Raw genomic sequence first — 19,582 nt, 5'->3', positions numbered from 1 at the left:
TGAAAACCCCAGCTGGGGGGATGGAGAGTACAACTGGAACACGTCCATAGGCTCCACAAAAAATTAACATAAATTTTTAAAATACTCTATATACATAAACTACGAAATAGAGCGTGCTGTCAGGATTACCCTTCATGAACAAGATGTGCTGCACCTATTGAACTGTTTATAAAATTTGCCATTAAATGTAAACACTTCAGAGCATGGAGAAGAGCCCATCTTGCTCGCCCATCGCCAAGAGTTGGTTTTAGTTACATTGCTGAAGGGAGACCAAGCAAGTGTGTAACAGCTCCAGGGATGAGCATAACACATGAGCAGACCCAGTCTTTTGAATGGGACTACTCATGTGCCCTAAGTCACATACATGCTCCACGAACTTTTCAAAGTTAAGCAAATTAACCAGCAGCTCCCATTAACGCCAACCTTAAGGACATTTGAAACGAGGGCATGGAGTGGGGCATCAAAGGGGAGACAGGGCACTCTCAGTTGCAAGTATGCATGGGCTTACTGCCACCAAAATGTCCCCACACGTTTCCATCATGTTATTTTCAAAACAGCTGCTGCCCACTGCCACTGCCCAAGTGTTTAATTACATGGAGTAAGTGTTGCAAGCCCGCTGCTGCTCCTGCCTGCACACTGCGCCATCAGCGTGGCTACAACGGGCACCTTCTCGCCCCAGGTGACGGGATGCAGACCACGGCAGTCACCTGCAAGGTGGGTCCTTCCTGGCACCTACACACTTATTTACTGCTGGAGCCCATCCCTTGAGCTCAGTGAAGCTTTGGTGCCTGTCTTCCAACACAACGTTTTTGAAGCCACCCAAAGAAGTAGTGTATGAAATTTGAACACATACCACTATGAACATTGGTTTAACATGCCCCTTCCTTAAAAGGCAAAAGAATGGGCTCTCATCTTATTTTCAGGGTGCAAGAGCAGCTGGTACCAAGGAAAACAGAGGTGGAAATACTTTTCTAAAACCCTTTCCAAAACATTTGCATCTACATGCTGGATGACAGACCACATCCACACACTACATAATGCTGGGAGCAGACCAGGGTTTTCGCATTTCAGAATCCGTCAAGAGTCAAATATTTCCCAGTGAAGGGGCAGCCTGTATTTCCTTCAATCCATTACCTGCCTACTGGAGCTGAGTTAGAGCCAGTGGGAAAAAAATAATATTAGGGCTTTGAAATCCTACAGTTTGTAACTCTCATGGTCCAAATTCATTACTTGAACATATAAAGCTGGTGAGACAGCTTGCATCTTCCTCTCTTTCCTAACAAAAGGTTCCTGCATCCCATGCTGCAAACTCCTAGGCAGCAATTCCTGTTCACATGGCAGTTTTAAAGAAAAGAAATAATATCAGAGTGCCTCTTATGTTTATAATTAGAGTTTTACTAACATTCCACCCTCCTTCTAATTTTTCTTTCAGGCTCCCTTTTTGGCCTGTTCTCAGTGACAGCCTCTCATAGATGTTTCCAAACCGTAACACATACTTTGGTGACTATGAGTTTCACTTACTCCAGACAGACTTTTACATGATGGTTGCATCCTCCCCAGAAAAAAAAAAGCTAACAGTCTACAAGTTATTCCCTCATAAAGCATTATAAAGAAAGTTTAAAGAATCAGCTTCTCTTCAATGCTCTCAGAAAGGTTTAGTATAGCAGCAGATTTTAGGCATCCATCTGTTTTCTTTGATCGGGTTTAAGTTTTACATACATTGAGTAGGGAACAACAGATCATCGTTTTAAGCTACAAGATTATTGCACGAGTTAGGGTGGAAAGAAATAACACTACCAAGTCCAAGGAAAGGCGAAGGCTGCATATAACAGACTCATAAATGATTGATCGAGTGTTTAACCAAGAGAGCGGAGAAAACGGAGCAAAATCTCCTGATGAGCTAAAGCTGGTATTGCTGTAAGATCCCTGTAAGATCCCTGCTTCTAAAACCACAGAAAACAGAAAGCTTTATTGATGCAAGGGCTCAGAAATGCTACAGTTCCAACCCTCATGGTCAAAGTTCACAGTTTTACTGTACAAATGCAATGAGGCAAGACAGATTTTTTCCTCTTTTTTTTTAACAAAGAGTTCCTTGATCCTATGCTGCACGCTCCCGCCACTGTAAAACACCACTAAAACACAGAAAACACAAAGTGAAACACTTGTTCACGCAAACTTTGGCAAACTGCTGTTAAAAGACATAAACTGACGCAAAAAAGTTTATTGGATTCAAGCAGGGCTTTGACATGTGTTTTACAAAACCAGCCTTTCAAACAACACTTAACCAACCAACCTGGAACTCGGATGTTTTGAGCCTGAAAGAAAATTCTTCAGGGGCAAATCATCCTCCCTCTGTTTGGGCTTAGACTTCTTGTCCCCTTCTTGGAGGAGGCTGTGGGACATGCCTGGAGGCAAAGCATGGCCTGGGGAAGCTCCAGCCTATGGGAACATGTCAGTTTCCCACAGCAAATTTCTGTGCCCTTCAAACTTGTTGAGTAAATATTCCAATGCCTCATCTATCGTTCATGCCACAGATGTATAACAAACCAGTCTGTGTGTAATGGGAAACTAGAAAAGACAGAGAATCACCCAAATTTACCCACTTTCAAGAGCTTAAAAAAAAAAAAATCCCCTTCCGCCCAGGTGCAGCTTCTCTGGACAGCCCTTACACTCCCATGTCAGTCCCAGAAGATTCTTATGTTTCTTCTGGTCCTGAATCCTCCATCCCAAATGAGCCAGCCCCAGAAGGCAGCGAGCTGCTGCAGCCACACAGCTGCCCAGCTCTGCTTCTGACTCGTCGCTCCTACCTGGTGCTCTCTGACCATGGGAAGCCATGGGAGATGAGGGCACTCAGCACCTCTCGGGGTGCTCAGCCTTGGGATGTATTCGGTGCTGTGAGAGTGTAGCTGGAAGCACAGAGACAGCAAAGCACCAGCACAGCACCAGGCACTGGTTAATAAACTTCTTTTTTGGAGACCCTGATGTTTAAATCTTTTGGTCACAAGTACTGTTCAGATAATCTATGTTTTTAGACATCTGGTTCACTGTTGAAGAACCATACAGTTTGGGAGTCTGCTTAGTCATGCCAAGGAAAGCTTGGGGCTTGCAGGGAACTGAGGGCTGTGAATGACTTCCACCAGCATGGCTCCGAGCAGGAGTACTCACCAACACTCTCAAGTGCTCACCTGACCAAAGAACAACATGCATCCAGAAAGAAAAAGAAAAAAAGGAAAAATGCCGTATTCTTCCACCCGAACCTCAGGGACAGCTCGGGAGTATCATCTCTTTCCTGCAGACAGAGACCCCACAGTCCCCGAGCTCCTGCCTGACTCCAGGGGATGCATCGCGTGGTGGAGGGATGGGAGTGTGGGGCACGTCTCCCACAGCCAAAGAACTGACACTCTGACAGCATCCAGCTGCTCTCTGCATCCATTGCTTCCTTCCCAAGTATAACCAGCTACTTACCCCAACTTCTCAAACTTAACAAATAGCTGGGGCACTCATTTTTTTTTTGTATGAAAAAGGGAAAGTATCCAGGAAAAAAAAAAAGAAGAAAGAAAGAGAACAGACACAAAATTAAACAATCTATCTTAAAATAAACTCTGCAGTATTATCTGTCTCTTGTCAGAAGTTATTAGGGAATAAAAGTGACAGACTGTCTACTAAAATACATCCCATGTCCAAGTGACATACCTAAAACTTGTCAAAGATTTCCCTCTGATGATGTGTCTGCTTATCCTTAGTGCCCACACGTGTACCTTGCTGTATATTCTTGTACGGTGGAAGCACTTGATTTATTTGTTGAAGGGAAAGAACACTTTTTTCCCCACCTAATTTTACTCTTCTGATGTGACAGGTCTTTGTCTGTTCCTCACATAAAACAGAAAAGTTCCCAACTAAAACCAGACTCCGCTTAATTATTTTTCCTTAAAAATAAAGTCAATAAAACTGGCAAATGTGAACAAAAATGGAAGTGATCTATCAAAGAACTGTAAACGAATTTTCCTTCACTGCACATTCTTCACATTAAGAAATTACTACTGGTCAATATTAAAACCAGACAAATTACGTGGTGCTCTGGTGAAAGAGGATAAAACAACTCATGTGGACAAGTTACAGGAACAGATAAACGAGATGTTGCCTCAGTCCAGACAGTAATTAGCTTTTGGGAACTTGGTGTCTGTACTCCAGCCTTTGCTGAATGTTGCAAGTGGGGTCTCTATGAAATGTATCAAATCAAAACTGAAACACCAGACTCAGTCAACTTTGAGGGTTGTTTGAAAACTGGACTTCAACCACAGCTTTGATGTGGTTGTGGACTGGGTACATTCCCATGAAGTTTTAATTCTTATTAAAGCTGCAGAAGGGTAGTGTAAGGACACTAGGAGAATTCAGGAGAAAAGTTCTGTTTTGGGGCTAACATGTAAAAGGTTTTCTATGTGGTGGCAACATACAGTATAACTAAAAACATTCAAAGAGATTTAAAAAAAATATTTGCAGCTGAACATCTGTATTTTTTTCCTTAGAAGAAACTTTAAATGAAAATTAAACCAGGCAAATAAAGCGAGCTACAGCTATTGAAATAGAAAGCGTACGGATAATGGGAAGGAGCGAAGAACAAGAGCAACACTTCACAATGAAAGGTGCACCCCAGGGGAGCAACTACACAAGAGTTTAAGCGAGTCTAACCGAGTGCAAGTTGTGTGTCAGAAACCTGTGTACACCGTATCAGCTTGACAGATAAGAGATCTTACCCATTCAAACTTGGTAAGAGCAGATTAAGCACAAAATTTCCTTTCATTTCTTCATCTGTTTGTCGTAGGGGAACATTTGAAACTCTCTTTTCCATACTGCAAATATCTACTTTTATTTTCATTTAACTTAATGCACCTTGAGCAATGTGAAGGTAACCCAACAACAGCAAAGCATTTCTTACCCAACAATGTGATGAATCCACAGCCTGGGGTACTGGGACACCCTGCCTTCCTAAAATGTGCTTCAGAGCATCCCAACAGCAAGACCACATTGCTCCACAGGACTGTATCATCCAGTTGACAGAGTCAACCAGAAGAGAAAAGTGCCTTCAGATCACGACGAAAAATCTCTGGCCTTCCTGAAGGTAATGCAGGAGGTAATTCACAGTTGAACCCTACAAAACTCAATGGTCACGGAGGGTTTCCACTTTTAATATGATTTAGATTAAAATCCTATCTGTGTCTACAACTTTGATGAAATTTTTGTTTTCTGCGTCAAAGCTGAAAGCAATGAAGTAAAACAAAGAACTTGACACGTACAGTCTCCAATATGCAAACAACTGACTGTTTCCATAGAAAATTAGAGAACAGAGAAACTGAAGTAACTCTAAAAAAATGAATTCCTGATTTTGTAATAAAGGCCACATGGTCCGCTCAAGCAAGCGCAGAACTGGAGAGGCACAACTGGTTATTTTTAACCAAACACCACTACTGATCGCATCTGTGACTACGTGCGTTTTTTCTTCATCTCAGGACACATCCCTGTGTCTCGGTCAATGGGAACAGCAGGGCTCACTCACCTTCTTACTTAGCAGAGCATTTGTGGAATTAATTATTGAGCACTTAACCAAATCAAACAGTGAATGAACTTACTCAAAGTAGGAGTTCATGAAAAACACAAAGCAAAAACAACGCCATCGTCCGTATTTTTGTGGTTGAATTTGAATCCCTTATCTGTACTTAGTGGAACAATTTTGGTCTGGGTTGCACACAAACTTATTTGGTATACCAAAGTTGAATACAGTTCAACAAAACAGACAATTAATAGAAATGCCATTTGGAAGTTAGATATTACAAACACCTTTTGTGAGATTTTATCACTGTTACATGAGACTCCGGATTCTGCCCTAATTTGGTAATAAACTGATATTCTGAACCCCATCTTACAAATAACACAAACTCAAACTCGACCTTGCCTCCACTGGCCATCATTATTAGCAGAAAGTTACTGTACAATAATTCTGGCATTGTAAGTTCATGCAAGGAATCATACTTGCAAAGATTTTGGATGTGAGCTGAAAACCCGTTTAGTTAAGAATATTTTATTGTGGAAAAGGATGTGGAAACAGAAAATAAGTTAAAATGATAAAGAGACCTGAATAGAAACCCCATGGTTATAAATGGAACAGTTGCTGTAAGCAGATAGTTCTGTACATCCACATCTGTTCCAGTTCAAAGCAGTTCATGTGAACCAGGGGAAGAAACTATTTTTTCCTTTAGCTTCACTGGTGCAAATCTATCTGCATTCAGGCCAGGGCAGAGAGTAGGAAGAGGGAGAAATCACCATCGCTGTACTGGCTCAATCCAAATTTCAAAGAGATGAGGCTGCCACTGACATGCCTTCTTGCCTTTCCCCATTCGCCTCACCCCCCGCCCCTAATACTAAAACGTATTTAGAAGAGAGCAGCAACATTTGCAAATACTTACAGCAATTAAAGTTGTTTGGTTTTGCTAAAACCAAGGCATCTGTAGCTTAACAAAAAGCTCTGGTTTTGTTTCTCTACTCAGATAGTTTCTGTTTCACAACTGTCCCTTCTGGGGCCACTTTGATGATAACGTGGGAAAAGCAGGCAGAGCAGCCAAACAGGGAAATAAATATATAAAAATAACAAGCCTGTTCCAGGACTCATTCAGGTTCCAGAGGAGCTCAAATTTCCTGCCTGTGGACAGCTGAAACACTTTCCTTACCCAGTCTGGTCTCTGTTTCTGTAATACCCTCTCTTCTCCTCCTTTTGAATCTTAAAAATAAATTTTAAAAAAGAGAGCAGCTGCAAAAAGGACACGGTGCAAAGAAATGGAACGAGCAACGGTATCAAACTTGGGGAAGGGTAAAAACTGAAATTACCTCCCTGTTTTGGTCTGACAGGAATACCAAACTCCAGAGGAGGGACATTCTCCTGTAACAATCTGGTTACAAGAAATCTTTATTCTTCTACTTCTATTATTAAATGACAGCACATATACACCCTTCCCACAGCGCATGAGATTCAAATGCTTTTTTTTAACATTAGGATGTTCATGTTGAGGTTGAAATGTGCTTGCTCAGGTCCTCGATTTTATTTGCCACCTGCAAAACGTGAAAGCTCCCCGCAAGTGAGTCTCTGTAGGCAGCTCCTGCTACTGACGGACAACCTTCTCGAGTCAGTCAGTAGAGAGCAATTGCTAGACTCCAGTCAATCGCAGGCTCCCAGGAACTGCTTTGACTGGGTTTTACTTTAAAGATTTAGTGCCCTGACTGGTGAGACGCTGAACTCCTCAACTACCATTAGATTTGTGCTTCTCTTCCAAAATTAAGATGGATGGCAAAACCTCCACTGGATTCCAGAGCAGAGTTCATGAGAAGCTACCTGAAATGCAAAGATCCTCCACTTCAACTAAATAGTTTTTTAAATCCTTGAAACAGACACATGAACAAAGGATCGGGATTGCATCGTGAAATACTGTTCATGTTTGGTGGAGCAAACGTTGTGCAGGGTGGAAGCGTGCTGCAGATTCCCCTTGAAAACTGAGAGGCATGGAAGCTGTGGGGACAGGCAGGAGGGTCTCGCACTCAGTTGCCCACTTCCCACCAAAACCAGGGCTATTTGTATGCTTAAGTGCTTTACTGGCTGAGGGCCAGAGGGCACAGCAAATTGCAGGATACAGCCCCGATGAGCTATTTTGAGAAAAAATACTGAAGAGAACGAGAAAAGGGAGAGCTTTCATTAATTTATATTATCAAGACAACAAAAGATCTTGTTTTGGAAACAAGAATCTGGCTCTTAACTGAGAGCTTGTTAGCAAGATGCTACAGGGAGAAGGTTTAAAAATTAATTCATCTGCCATTTAGAAACTATTAGCTTTAAAAGGCTTAGATTTGAATTCTATGCCTCTAGTAAGCAACAAAGTTTAAAATCTAACCCAAAACCTGTTTCTACTCTTTCATTGGTGATTAGTGTACTGTCTTTAGTTTTTATTATCCAACTACTCAATTACATCGTCAGATAGACTTAAATGGTTAAGATTAATTAAAAATACTTTATTGCAACCTACAAAAGACAAGTCATTTCAGAAGTTCAAGAATGGTGGCGGTGAGCACAATTTCTCTTGCCATCAATGACCTGTCCTTTCTCGTAGCCTTTTTGAGAGACTCTATTCATTCTCAAATGAAAATGCTCAGTTGCAATTTAAAAAAATAAGTTTCATTTTGGCCAGATTTTCCAATGTGGTAACACTCAGCAGTCCCCTGCAAAGCAAACAGCAGAGTGAATAAACACAGCCCAATAGTCAAAACTCCAATTCTGAACTAAGGAGCACCTAGAACAATTTTACCCTGTTGAATTTGGGGCAGATCCATGCCGCCCTGCTTCTTCCACTCGCACCTACATAATGCACATGGTTGTATCCTGTACAAGTATTATCTTCTCTCAGCTGGATCCATTTCAAGTGAACTGAAATGCTAATTCTTGTTTTCTGTTACCTGTCAAACCCATAAGTTCAACATATTGATTCCTGCCATATAACAGAAGTTTTGCCACAGCAAAGGAATATAAGGCAAAAGGAGTTGATGAGATCTTCCAACGGCTCACTAAAGTTTATGAAGTCCTTTAATATCAGTGGGTAAAGAAATACTTTGCACTTATAAAGCGTGTACAAAAGGGCTAGGACATGATTTCTGTGTTCAGCCTTTGCCTCTCAACCTGGCTTCCTACCACATGAGCTAAAGGAGGATCTCCTGCCTGTCCTCGAGTACAACTGTTCAGAAACAGGATCTGTTCCTATTCTGAGAGGCTAAACATCATCTTACATCTCAGGGCACACAGAGCAAAATATTTCTACAAAGTCTTTGAATTTTAAATACAAATCTGTAGCATAGAAATAGTTGTCTCTGTTAGCTGAAGTATGTCTTTGCAACATACCTTAGGCTGTTCTCTCATGCCCTTTAGCCAGTCTCAGCTATCTGCCAAATGGATTATTGAAAGCAATTGTAAAGATAAAGTAGCATTTCAAATCTATGTCCCTGTCAATGTCAACACTAAACCCTAGAAGACTGTTCACAGACAAATTGATGGAGCCTGCAAATGCAACCCTACTAGTACAGTCCTAATACCCATATGCCTCAGAACCTGTGACCTCGCAACAACCTATTCTGGACTGGAGGAGGAGTCTATCCTGGTTGATGAGGACTTGGTTAGGGACCAATTAAGCAACCTGGCCATCCATAAATCCATGGGTCCTGATGGGATGCACCCGCGGGTGCTGAGGGAGCTGCCGGATGGCATTGCCAGACCACTCGCCATCATCTTTGCTAAATCGTGGGGAACGGGAGAGGTGCCTGAGGACTGGAGGAAAGCAAATGTCACCCCGGTCTTCAAAAAGGGCAAGAAGGAAGACCCAGGTAACAATAGACCGGTCAGCCTCACCTCCATCCCGGGAAAGATAATGGAACAATTTACCCTTGGTGCTGTCTCTAGGCATATCAAGGATAAGATGGTCATTAGAGGCAGTCAACATGGCTTCACTAAGGGGAAGTCGTGCTTGACAAACCTGATAGCCTTTTATGAGGACATCACCCAGTGGGTGGATGATGGTAGAGCAGTGGATGTGGTCTATCTTGACTTCAGTAAAGCATTTGACACAGTCTCCCACAGCATCCTCACAGCTAAACTGAGGAAGTGTGGGCTGGATGATCGGATAGTGAGGTGGATTGTGAACTGGCTGAAGGATAGAAGCCAGAGAGTAATGGTCAATGGGACGGAGTCCAGTTGGAGGCCTGTATCCAGTGGAGTCCCTCAAGGGTCGGTACTGGGACCTGTATTGTTCAATATATTCATCAATGACTTGGATGAGGGAATAGAGTGCATGGTCAGCAAGTTTGCTGATGACACTAAACTGGGAGGAGTGGCTGACACACCTGAAGGCTGTGCTGCCATTCAGAGAGACCTGGACAGGCTGGAGAGTTGGGCGGGGAGAAATTTAATGAAATACAACAAGGGCAAGTATAGAGTCTTGCATCTGGATAGGAACAACCCCATGTACCAGTACAAGTTGGGGACTGAACTGTTGGGGAACAGCACAGGGGAAAGGGACCTGGGGGTCCTGGTGGACAGCAGGATGACCATGAGCCAGCAATGTACCCTTGTGGCCAAGAAGGCCAATGGCATCCTGGGGTGTATTAGAAGGGGTGTGGTTAGTAGGTCGAGAGAGGTTCTCCTCCTTCTCTACTCTGCCCTGGTGAGGCCGCATCTGGAATATTGTGTCCAGTTCTGGGCCCCTCAGTTCAAGAAGGACAAGGAACTGCTTGAGAGAGTCCAGCACAGGGCCACAAAGATGATTAAGGGAGTGGAGCATCTCCCTTATGAGGAAAGGCTGAGGGAGTTGGGTCTCTTTAGCTTAGAGAAGAGGAGACTGAGGGGGGACCTCATTAATGTTTATAAATATGTAAAGGGTGACTGTCATGAGGATGGAGCCAGGCTCTTCTCGCTGGCATCCAATGATAGGACAAGGGGAAATGGATATAAGCTGGAACATAGGCAGTTCCACTTAAACATGAGGAAAAACTTCTTCCCAGTAAGGGTAACAGAACACTGGAACAGGCTGCCCAGAGAGGCTGTGGAGTCTCCTTCTCTGGAGATGTTCAAAACCTGCCTGGACGCGTTCTTGTGCGATCTGATCTAGGTGGTCCTGCTCCGGCAGGGGGATTGGACTAGATGATCCTTTGAGGTCCCTTCCAATCCCTAACATTCTGTGATTCTGTGTGACTAAATATTGTCCCTCTCTACTAGAAGACTTTCATTTAACTCAAAGGAACTGCAAATATGGATCCAGAGGGGAAGGTTATAGTTTTTTTAAGCTTTGGTTCCTTTTAATTAACTCTACGGTTAAGAGCAAAGCACAGAAAACTTTTGCAATACCCTACACAGCAGTTCTCAGAGATGCAGTTGTTCTCACTAGGCCTTCCAACCACAAGAAAGCTGAGGATGAAGCTAAACTAATGAGAAGAGAAAGAAGGAAGCAAAGCTACCTGTAAGAAACAAAACAGACATAGTGCACACCAAAATGTGAAAAACGTATATACTGGCAAGACTGGAAAAGATGGAGGGGCAGCATCTCCTGTTATCTTCCACTATATACAAGGTCAGATGATACATACCAATATACTGCACAGACTTTCAGTAGAGTTGAACTAAATGCATTTAATAATTTGAAATGCAAGCTAAGGATTATTCAATTCACACCCTCTATACAATTAGTCGTGCTGATTAAAAAAATGGAATATGTTGACACTCACTCTGCATTGTTCTGTTTGCTAGCAAGTCTGCTTCTCCTACAGGACACAAAGTTAGTCCTATTAGCCATACCTCAACACACAGGTATGCGTATACACGGACTTCCAGACAGTACAAATTCATATTGCCCTGTATACCTTATAAAGTGTCTTTCCTATTTAACATACATTATAATATACAGATGTGCTGCTTAGCAACAAAGAGAGGTATTCCCAAGATATCTTCTGGGAATGAAAATGATGCTTAGCATGTTTTAGGTCAGATACTTCACACTTCTAACGAGTAAACAAAATTATAGCATGTAATGCTACTGTTGCACAGAGTAGCCTTAAATTTTAGTAGGCAATCACCACAGAAAGGACACCATTTCCTAAAAACCCCAATAACATTAATTTATTCTCAGATCATAGAATCATAGAATGGTTTGAGTTGGAAGGGACCTCAAAGATCATCTAGTTCCAAGCCCTCTGCTATGGGCAGGGACACCTTCCGCTAGACCAGGTTGCTCAAAGTCTCATCCAACCTGGCCTTGAACACTGCCAGGGATGGGGCAGCCACAACATCTCTGGGCAACCTGTTCCAGTGCCTCACCACCCTGTGTTTGATTCAAGTTTATGATTGGTTTGGGGCACACTGCATGACGAATTGGCAGCATGACGAATTGACTGTATGCCCTAGGAGACTAAATTTGTTGAAGTACGTTGCTTGAGCTGATTAAATGACAGTAACTGTTGTTTTGGATGTTGGCCTGATCAACCTTAGGGGTAGTGAGAGATAATCATTAACTGGAATCTCACTTGGGTTTTATTATCTTAGTGATAAACTAATCTTAAAAATCCACTATTTTATTTATTTATTTATTCTTTGCACAGAGTTGCAATGTCTTACATCTTGGAAGAAGAGGCAGAAAGTGCAGCCTTTCACCTCTGTGCTGCCTATTTCACATGGGAGACCCCCAAGGCACGATCCCAGAGCTAGTCCTTTCCCTCCATGAGCCCCGGGCTGCAACTTCTACACCTGGCTAAAAAACTGGAAAACGCCTGGCTCCACATCCTTACTTTGTGACTCAGGCTCATTTCTGTTTATACTCTTGTGAGCAGAAGAATGACGATGACTAGTAGCTATATAGATAAACAAAGTATATTAAGTCACAGGAAGTAAAAAGGGAAAACCATTAATTTATTTTTAGAAACCTGTTCTTGCCATTCATCAGAAAAAGAACATTCAGAAGTATGCAGCAAGATACAAGCATCTGGATGAGGTTTGCTGACCACATACCAACATTCAGACTACACACAGAGAACCATTTTCCTTCTTTAGACCAGTCCCGGACTCCGTGCCAGTAACACAGGATACAGACAATAATGTAGTAGTTTCCACTAGCGAGCCTCAGGAAAGGGTGCCTTCACTGCACATGCTACGGCTGCTTCGACATGGTCTGCTTTGTCTTATCCTTTCAGTGGCCCTACAGCTGGTACCTCCCTTCAGATACGTTGTGGCACCAGCCGGTTCATCCCAAACTGTTACACACACACACCTTCCATCAACAGTGTCCATACTAGGTTAAACAAAAGAGAAAAGGTCTCAAGGTCTAGATCAGCTTCTCCATTTAAACACATCATGCCAGTGCTAACCAAAACCAAATATGTGCTTTAATATGGAGCTGGATGCTCAACTCCCCAAAACACAGCAGTAAAAGCAGTACGCCCAAACATTCCTTCTTTTCCTCCTCTTGCTGGGTTGCCAAGATAGCATGCATCCATCAGTAGAAAGCCTTTCCAGGACAATAGTGCCCCACCACACTGAGATGAATTCAATGGTATTTGCATAAAAGCATCCATCTTTTGCAGTCTGCAGTAGATTTCTTCTGGGCAATCATACCAGAAGCATAAAGTCATACCATATTTTGAATCTTTGCCTGCCAAAATCCGGGAAGAATCACAAAGCACATTCATTGACATATCTTGCGGTACATCATCAGCCAAGATGCTCTAGTACAAATGATCAGACATAAATACAGAATAGGTTTTTCTTTGACTGTTAATGCTGCACTGGACATGTTTCTGTCATTTTCCTTACTTCAAAGCACCAAAAATATTAAAACTTTGAGCAATGCTTAGCCTTGAAACTTCCACCTTGGCTCTTGTTCCTCTTCTTAAGAACTATATATTATACAATTCCCACAATATCATGTTAAAAAGAAGAGTATTAACATGTATTCAGAGGACTCCGTGTTCATTACTTTTACATATATGATGTCCCTGAAAGTCAGTATCTGATCGCTTTTCCTATTGACTTTTTAAAAATGTGTCCTGAATCTGCACTGGAATTGTAATTTAGTTGCCAAGCTTTTCCCTTTTTTACTAACCGAGTGCTGTGAAATGTGTTTCTTTCTCCCTGGACAAAAATTTTGTTAGTGAACCTCGCTTATCAACACACAGATCCCTATTGCATCTTCCAAGTTTGTTCTGCGAGCAGGACATCAGCTGACGTCAAAGAAGATGTACAAGAGGCAACAAATATTTGCAATGTGTTAAGAAAACAAAGTTTTTTCTCATTTTATTACTTATGAGGTTTTTCCTTACACAGGACACACACAGAGGGAGAGGTAAGACAGCAGGACTGGGAGCCAGGAATACATAACTTGTAATCACTGACGTCATGATATAAGTGAAATAATTTATAAGATATAAAAAGAGCAGTTAATGCCTGCCTGCAAACCACTTAGCATTTTCATAACAGATTTCAGATTTTAAAACTCCCTCAGAGCACTTACGGTCATGTGCAAAAAGTCACAGGTGTTTGTGTCAGTTTTAAAAATAAAAAGGTTCTATTTTTCAGAGCTGCAGTCTGAAAGGACATTTCAGTGATTATATATATTATTAATACAGCACTCATAGGAATAAGAATGTACACTCAGGTCCTAGGACAGAGGCAGAGCTGCCAAGAATAAATCAGATATGCAGATAAGGTAAGCAGGTAAAGATACTGAAGAGGAACAGCACTGGATCTAGTGTTGCTACTATCTTTTCTATCAGTTCAAATCTGGAAATAGTTGCCATAATGGCTGGAAGGACAGACTGACAGTACAAGGTTCAAAGATGTGAACTGTGGGAGTCTGAAGAAGGGAGAAAACCCTGGCATGCGGGCTGGCCGCAGAGGAGAGGCAACGCTGCTCCGGGGACAAGGCACTGGAAGCAACAAAGCAAGTTGAAACGGCAGAACACGCACAAAGAGACCGAACAAACGAGAAGCGAGGATGTTCGCAGGGACACAGGTCAGCTGTCTGCAGATAAAGGCTAAAGGATACAGGGAGGTTAGGGGGCAGGGAGAAGGGCTGGCCCTCCCACCAGGATGTAGTACTACTTTCAGAAATAGAGGGATGACGGATACAAATCAAAGGCTAAACCAAATAAATAAAAATCTATTTTCCCTGAGGGCACGTGGGCTAGCCTATGAAGTAGCGGTGGTGACTAATGCAGCTCAGCACGAGAAGCTTTGCTTCCTGCACATCCAGAGCCTCCCAAGCAAGGCAGCCTTTGCGGTTGTTTCTAAAAGGCCTGTATTTGCCATAAATTACCTTGCAGTGACAACGGAGACACCACTATCTTTTTGCTCTTCAAAGTACCGGAAAAAAGTTGTGCACTGTTACTCACGTTGCTCCGTTACATTACTTAGATCTAACGGCTGGCATGAGATGACTTAGCACCACCGAAAATAACACTGTGATAGGGTCCCAGCAAGGCATGGAGGCTGCCAACTCCTAAAAATTTGTCATTTGTAAAACCCCTCTTGGGGTCAGTACCGACAGCAGAACTGCCAGTCCTGCCATAATCTCAAATTTGGCAGCAAACATGAGCGAGGTCGGGAATATGGCCACACGTTGTCCCCAGCTAAACTGCTTTTGTAGTCTCTGAAAGCAACAGAACTATTTCACGCCACTATCGCTATAACATATATATGGTATCATAAAATACAAAGATGTGCACAGAAGTACTTTTTCAGAATCCCTGGAAATGCTTGCAAGAAACAAAAGAAGTGATGGCTTCTGTTCATGGAGCTCATCAGCCTAACGGTTTACCTATACAGTGACCCAACTCTATACGCAATGAATATTTGACAGCTTAAGTACTTCAGACTCCCCATCATCTTGCTGAAGGACAGTTCCAAGGACTCTGGACAGGCCCTCCTCTGAAGCCTGCTCAGTGCTTTTGGCTTGCACAGATCTCATCCCTCTGCAGCAAATGAAGCCATAACAGAGGATCCAGCCTTTTCGACTGTATAGTGTGAAGATTTACAAGTACCTCGATAACACAGAGCAGGATACTGAGTGAGCTCTGTGCAGAGCCTGACAGGATCTCTTTCCCAAGAAGTCACGAACCTTGCTGTACAGTGCGAGACAGCCATCTATTTAGCTCTGTGCTCTCAGTGAGAACAGCTTCTCCCTCCTTTGCCTCCTGGAGAAGTCTCTGGTCAGGAGCATATCAAAAGGTGTCTTGCTGAGGACCCAGCTGCGTAAGATGCCAAGCATACCCCAGAGAGTGCTAATTAACCCCACTAAAACAGGGAGGAGATGAGCAAACTTAGCAATCGTCAGCCTTTCACACAGTAAAGCCCTGAAGTTTGTCATGCCTGTTATAGTCTCTTCCTTTCTTCCTTCTCCCCAAAGTGATTCTAATTATTTTCCAACCACAGCACCTCCCCAAGCATTTCCTTTTCTCAAAATCACCAGAACCCAAAGGGTGTAATTAAAGTCAAAAGGGACGTTTTTCCCTTCCCAATGCCAATAAACGCCGCTACTTCCCAGGGTTACTCTGCTGCCTTCTGTTTTGGCATGCTGCTTTTACCCCATATTTCATGTCATATCCGTACGACCGCAGGATGTAGCTGTAGGGCTACACGTACCTTACCAGTGCATCCACCACATCTGACTCCGCAATGCCCCATTTACCACCACCTCAATGCTCTGTAAGAGCTCTCAGCAACTGACAAACTGCCCTGCTTGCTGTCAGTCTCATACAGGACCAGGCACACTTCCCGCAGCTATTCAGCGGACCGAGGCACAAGCATGCAGTCCAGCACAAATTCAGAGCTGTGGCTTTGGCTGCCTATGTGCTCATCTCCAGAAATTAATAAGTTATTACTAAAAATTAAAATATGAAGTCAATGACGTGCATGACTGCAAGTTACAGAGCTGGAAAAGAAGTCCTAATTAAATCAATACAGTTATTAGTCCCTTGTCATCTCTGATTAATTATTAGCTTAATATGCTTAATCATGTTCACTGTTAACGGAAATAGCTGCAGTGCTACCACGGGAGGCAGGGTAATACATACGAGAAACCTATGGAGCTGTGTTGAAAGTCCCAGCTCCGGATAGAATAATGTGTTCCAGAGAAAAAGGGGAAAACATTTCAGTTTCTAGTGTGATAGTCTGATGACATTTAAGTTGGCGACAAAAAACTCTCATGGTTTTCATAGGGGTCAAATGTTCGCTCAGGGAATTTTTGATTGCTGAAACATAGGGGGTGAAGACTTGATTCCTAATCCTGTGCTTAGTCCTGAGCACTTGTCCCAGTGCCTCTAAGCCTTTCTCTGAAGTGACAGGATATCACTGCGGTCCTTTCAGAAGCCAACATGCCAGCACCTTTCCCCAGAGCCCACCCCAATTCTGACCCTCACCCGTCTTCATTAGATTCACTTGCTACCCCAGAACATAAAGAAGGAATTGGCATAAAATAAGCTGGCAGCCATCAGCTGCGATGTCTGGTTCCTTAGGGCACGGATGTAGCTGAGGACACCTGTCCTTTCATGCCACCAAAAGAGCCAAAAATAACATCCTGAGGTCACTTTTTTCCTTGCTAGCAAAAAGTAAAATAGCACTTTGGATGTAGGTGACTGATAGTATTTACTCAGAGCTCAGGGGAGTATAGACTCCTCTTCATTTTCCTGTTTTCTATCATCCCCTCACTGACCCAAACTTTTCTCTAACTCCTTGTAACAAGCAAGTTTCCTTAGCTTTCTGCTAGGGAGGCTTTCTGAGTACAAAGACCATGTAAAAACATCAAGGACAGGTCTCCACACGTCTCTCCAGCTGTAAATCCATGAGTTACCAAAGAATTGGACAGGATTTGTACTGCAATACATGGATCCACTATGTAATTAAACAGGAGTTTCATCTTATAAACAACTTTTACAAACAAGCTCTTTTGGATAGGTTATCAATAGAAATACAAACACAAGCTTCTGAGAACAAAACCGCTCCTTGAACTCAGTAATGAAGCTGGTACACAGTGTTCATGCTGCTAACGGGTGATTCAGTAAATGAAATAGCGAGTGTCACTGTAAAATATTATGTAAAGTTTCTCAAAGATAAAGAGCCACTCAAACAATTTTTCAGGACTCTCACCCTATCGCTCTGATTACCTCATGATAAATTGCCACCTGCCCCATGAGTAATGGCAGAGCTTTCCAGTGTCATTTTATCATTTAGTCCTCTCACCAATATCTCTGTTAACATACTGCGATAACACTTCAGCTTCTCATGCTTTACTTGCTTCCCATTTCACTGTTGAAAAGTTCGAGATCCTTCTCATTTTAATAAATAAGTTAATGTGGGACAATCAGTGGCACACAGAAACCCTGTCCCTGGTATTTAGATACGAAGCCCAGCTGTTTTGTGTCAGACATTAAAGAAATGGTTTTCTTTTCATTCTGAGCACTTTGGCTAGCCTATGGTTTGATGAGCGTTCAGCATTTCTTTTAGAAATGGGCTGAACTCCAGTGAAGTATTTGGCCATTTAATGAGTAGACTCTAGGATAACAGTTTTCGTGGGAATCCAGAAAGAGGGAGTAAAGAAAAGGGCTCCCCGTGCTATTCTTAGCTGCAAACAGTTAGATTTGGAATTTTGATTGTAAAGTATGGAATTTATAAATGGTGCCATGCTAAATTTGCTTCATTTGTATACAATTCAACTGGATGATCAAGTGTGTTCCAGTACGTTCCTGGTTAGCATCTCAGTTCTAGTTTTATTGTCTCTAAACTGGTAGAAAAATGCATTCAGTAAATAGTGCTTGTAAAATTTGTGTTCCAATGCGTGTGCATGAGCATTTCATATATACACAGTGTTTGCGCGTGAAGATTTTATATAAATGGATACGTGGGTGCACATGCATGCACACAGACACCGAGCTGTGATTTATTTCTAGAGGGAAGCCAAGGAAATTCCCACCCCCTACCATTTAAATGATGTGCTCTTTGGCTCTAAACATGCTGTAACTTCTCAGCCAAGGAATGTATTTTCCCCTTCCAATATATATAATTTATTTTGCTGCACACATTAGTTAATGATACAGAGATACATGATTTAGCTAGTTCTGTAAAAACATTACCGACAGTCTGAGACAGACCCATTTCATTTCATAAGACTTTTTTTTCCTTCTCTTCCGCAGCACAGTGTGAATTAACAGCAATCATCAACTCAAGGATTTATCCCATGTACTTTGTACTCCAGCAATTTTTCATAATTAGATTGGTTTCCCGGGGCTAGACGAGCTTTTAATTACTATACTAATGTAGGTTAAAAGGACTTTACACAGTTTTACGTTTGGGGGTGGGGGGGGACGCAGACGACGGGAGACAGCTATTTCATGTCACTGGTACTTTGCGGAGATTATTCCTAGATTTTTAAAAACAGCCGATGAAATTCTAATAAATAATAATAATAATAAAATCCGGTACCGGGGCACTCGGGGCGGGGGGCCGACGCGAGCAGCCGCCCGCAGAGCCCGTTTCTCCGCCGGGAAGGAGCGCACCCCGGGGCGCACCCCATCCCATCCCATCCCATCCCTTCCCCGCCACGGAACACTTACGTGGTCCCCAGGGCGCTGCGGCCGGCAGCCTGCGCAGGTGGATCTCATCCTTATCCATCTCCTAGCCGAGCCCCGCAGCCCAGCTGCCCCTTGGTACCAAACTGAACTTGCCAGGATCCCTCCTCCTCTTCCTCCTCCTCCCTTTCCCCCCCCTCCCTTGTCTTTTTGCGGGGAGGGCGCGTTCATCCAGCGAGCGGCACCGCGCAGCTCCCCGCCGCCCCCCGGCCAGACTTTAAATAAGGGCGCCGGGCGGCGGCCCGGCCCGCCGGGAGCGCGGCCCTCCGCGGGGAGCCGGCCCTCCCCTCCAAGTGACGCTGCCGCCGCCGCTCCCTTCCCCGCCCGGCAGCGCCGAGCGCGCCCCGCCGCCCCCGCGCACGCTGCGCGGAGCCCCGCGCCTACCTGCGGCGGT

General features: G+C 43.3%; 1 protein-coding gene across 1 annotated transcript in view; it reads right to left on the bottom strand.

The window, feature by feature from the left end:
• The window catches only part of ANO1 (anoctamin 1), an 83,758-nt gene extending 64,527 nt beyond the window's left edge, over window positions 1–19,231 (bottom strand). Inside the window, 1 exon segment of the mRNA XM_086613185.1 lies at window positions 19,174–19,231. Coding sequence (XP_086469311.1) covers window positions 19,174–19,231 — 58 coding nt within the window.
• Between the last annotated feature and the right edge of the window lie 351 nt (window positions 19,232–19,582).

Source organism: Tauraco erythrolophus, chromosome 6 (genome assembly GCF_009769465.1).
Source record: "Tauraco erythrolophus isolate bTauEry1 chromosome 6, bTauEry1.pri, whole genome shotgun sequence".
Lineage (NCBI taxonomy): Eukaryota > Metazoa > Chordata > Aves > Musophagiformes > Musophagidae > Tauraco > Tauraco erythrolophus.
This window is presented reverse-complemented; position numbering and strand designations above follow the sequence as displayed.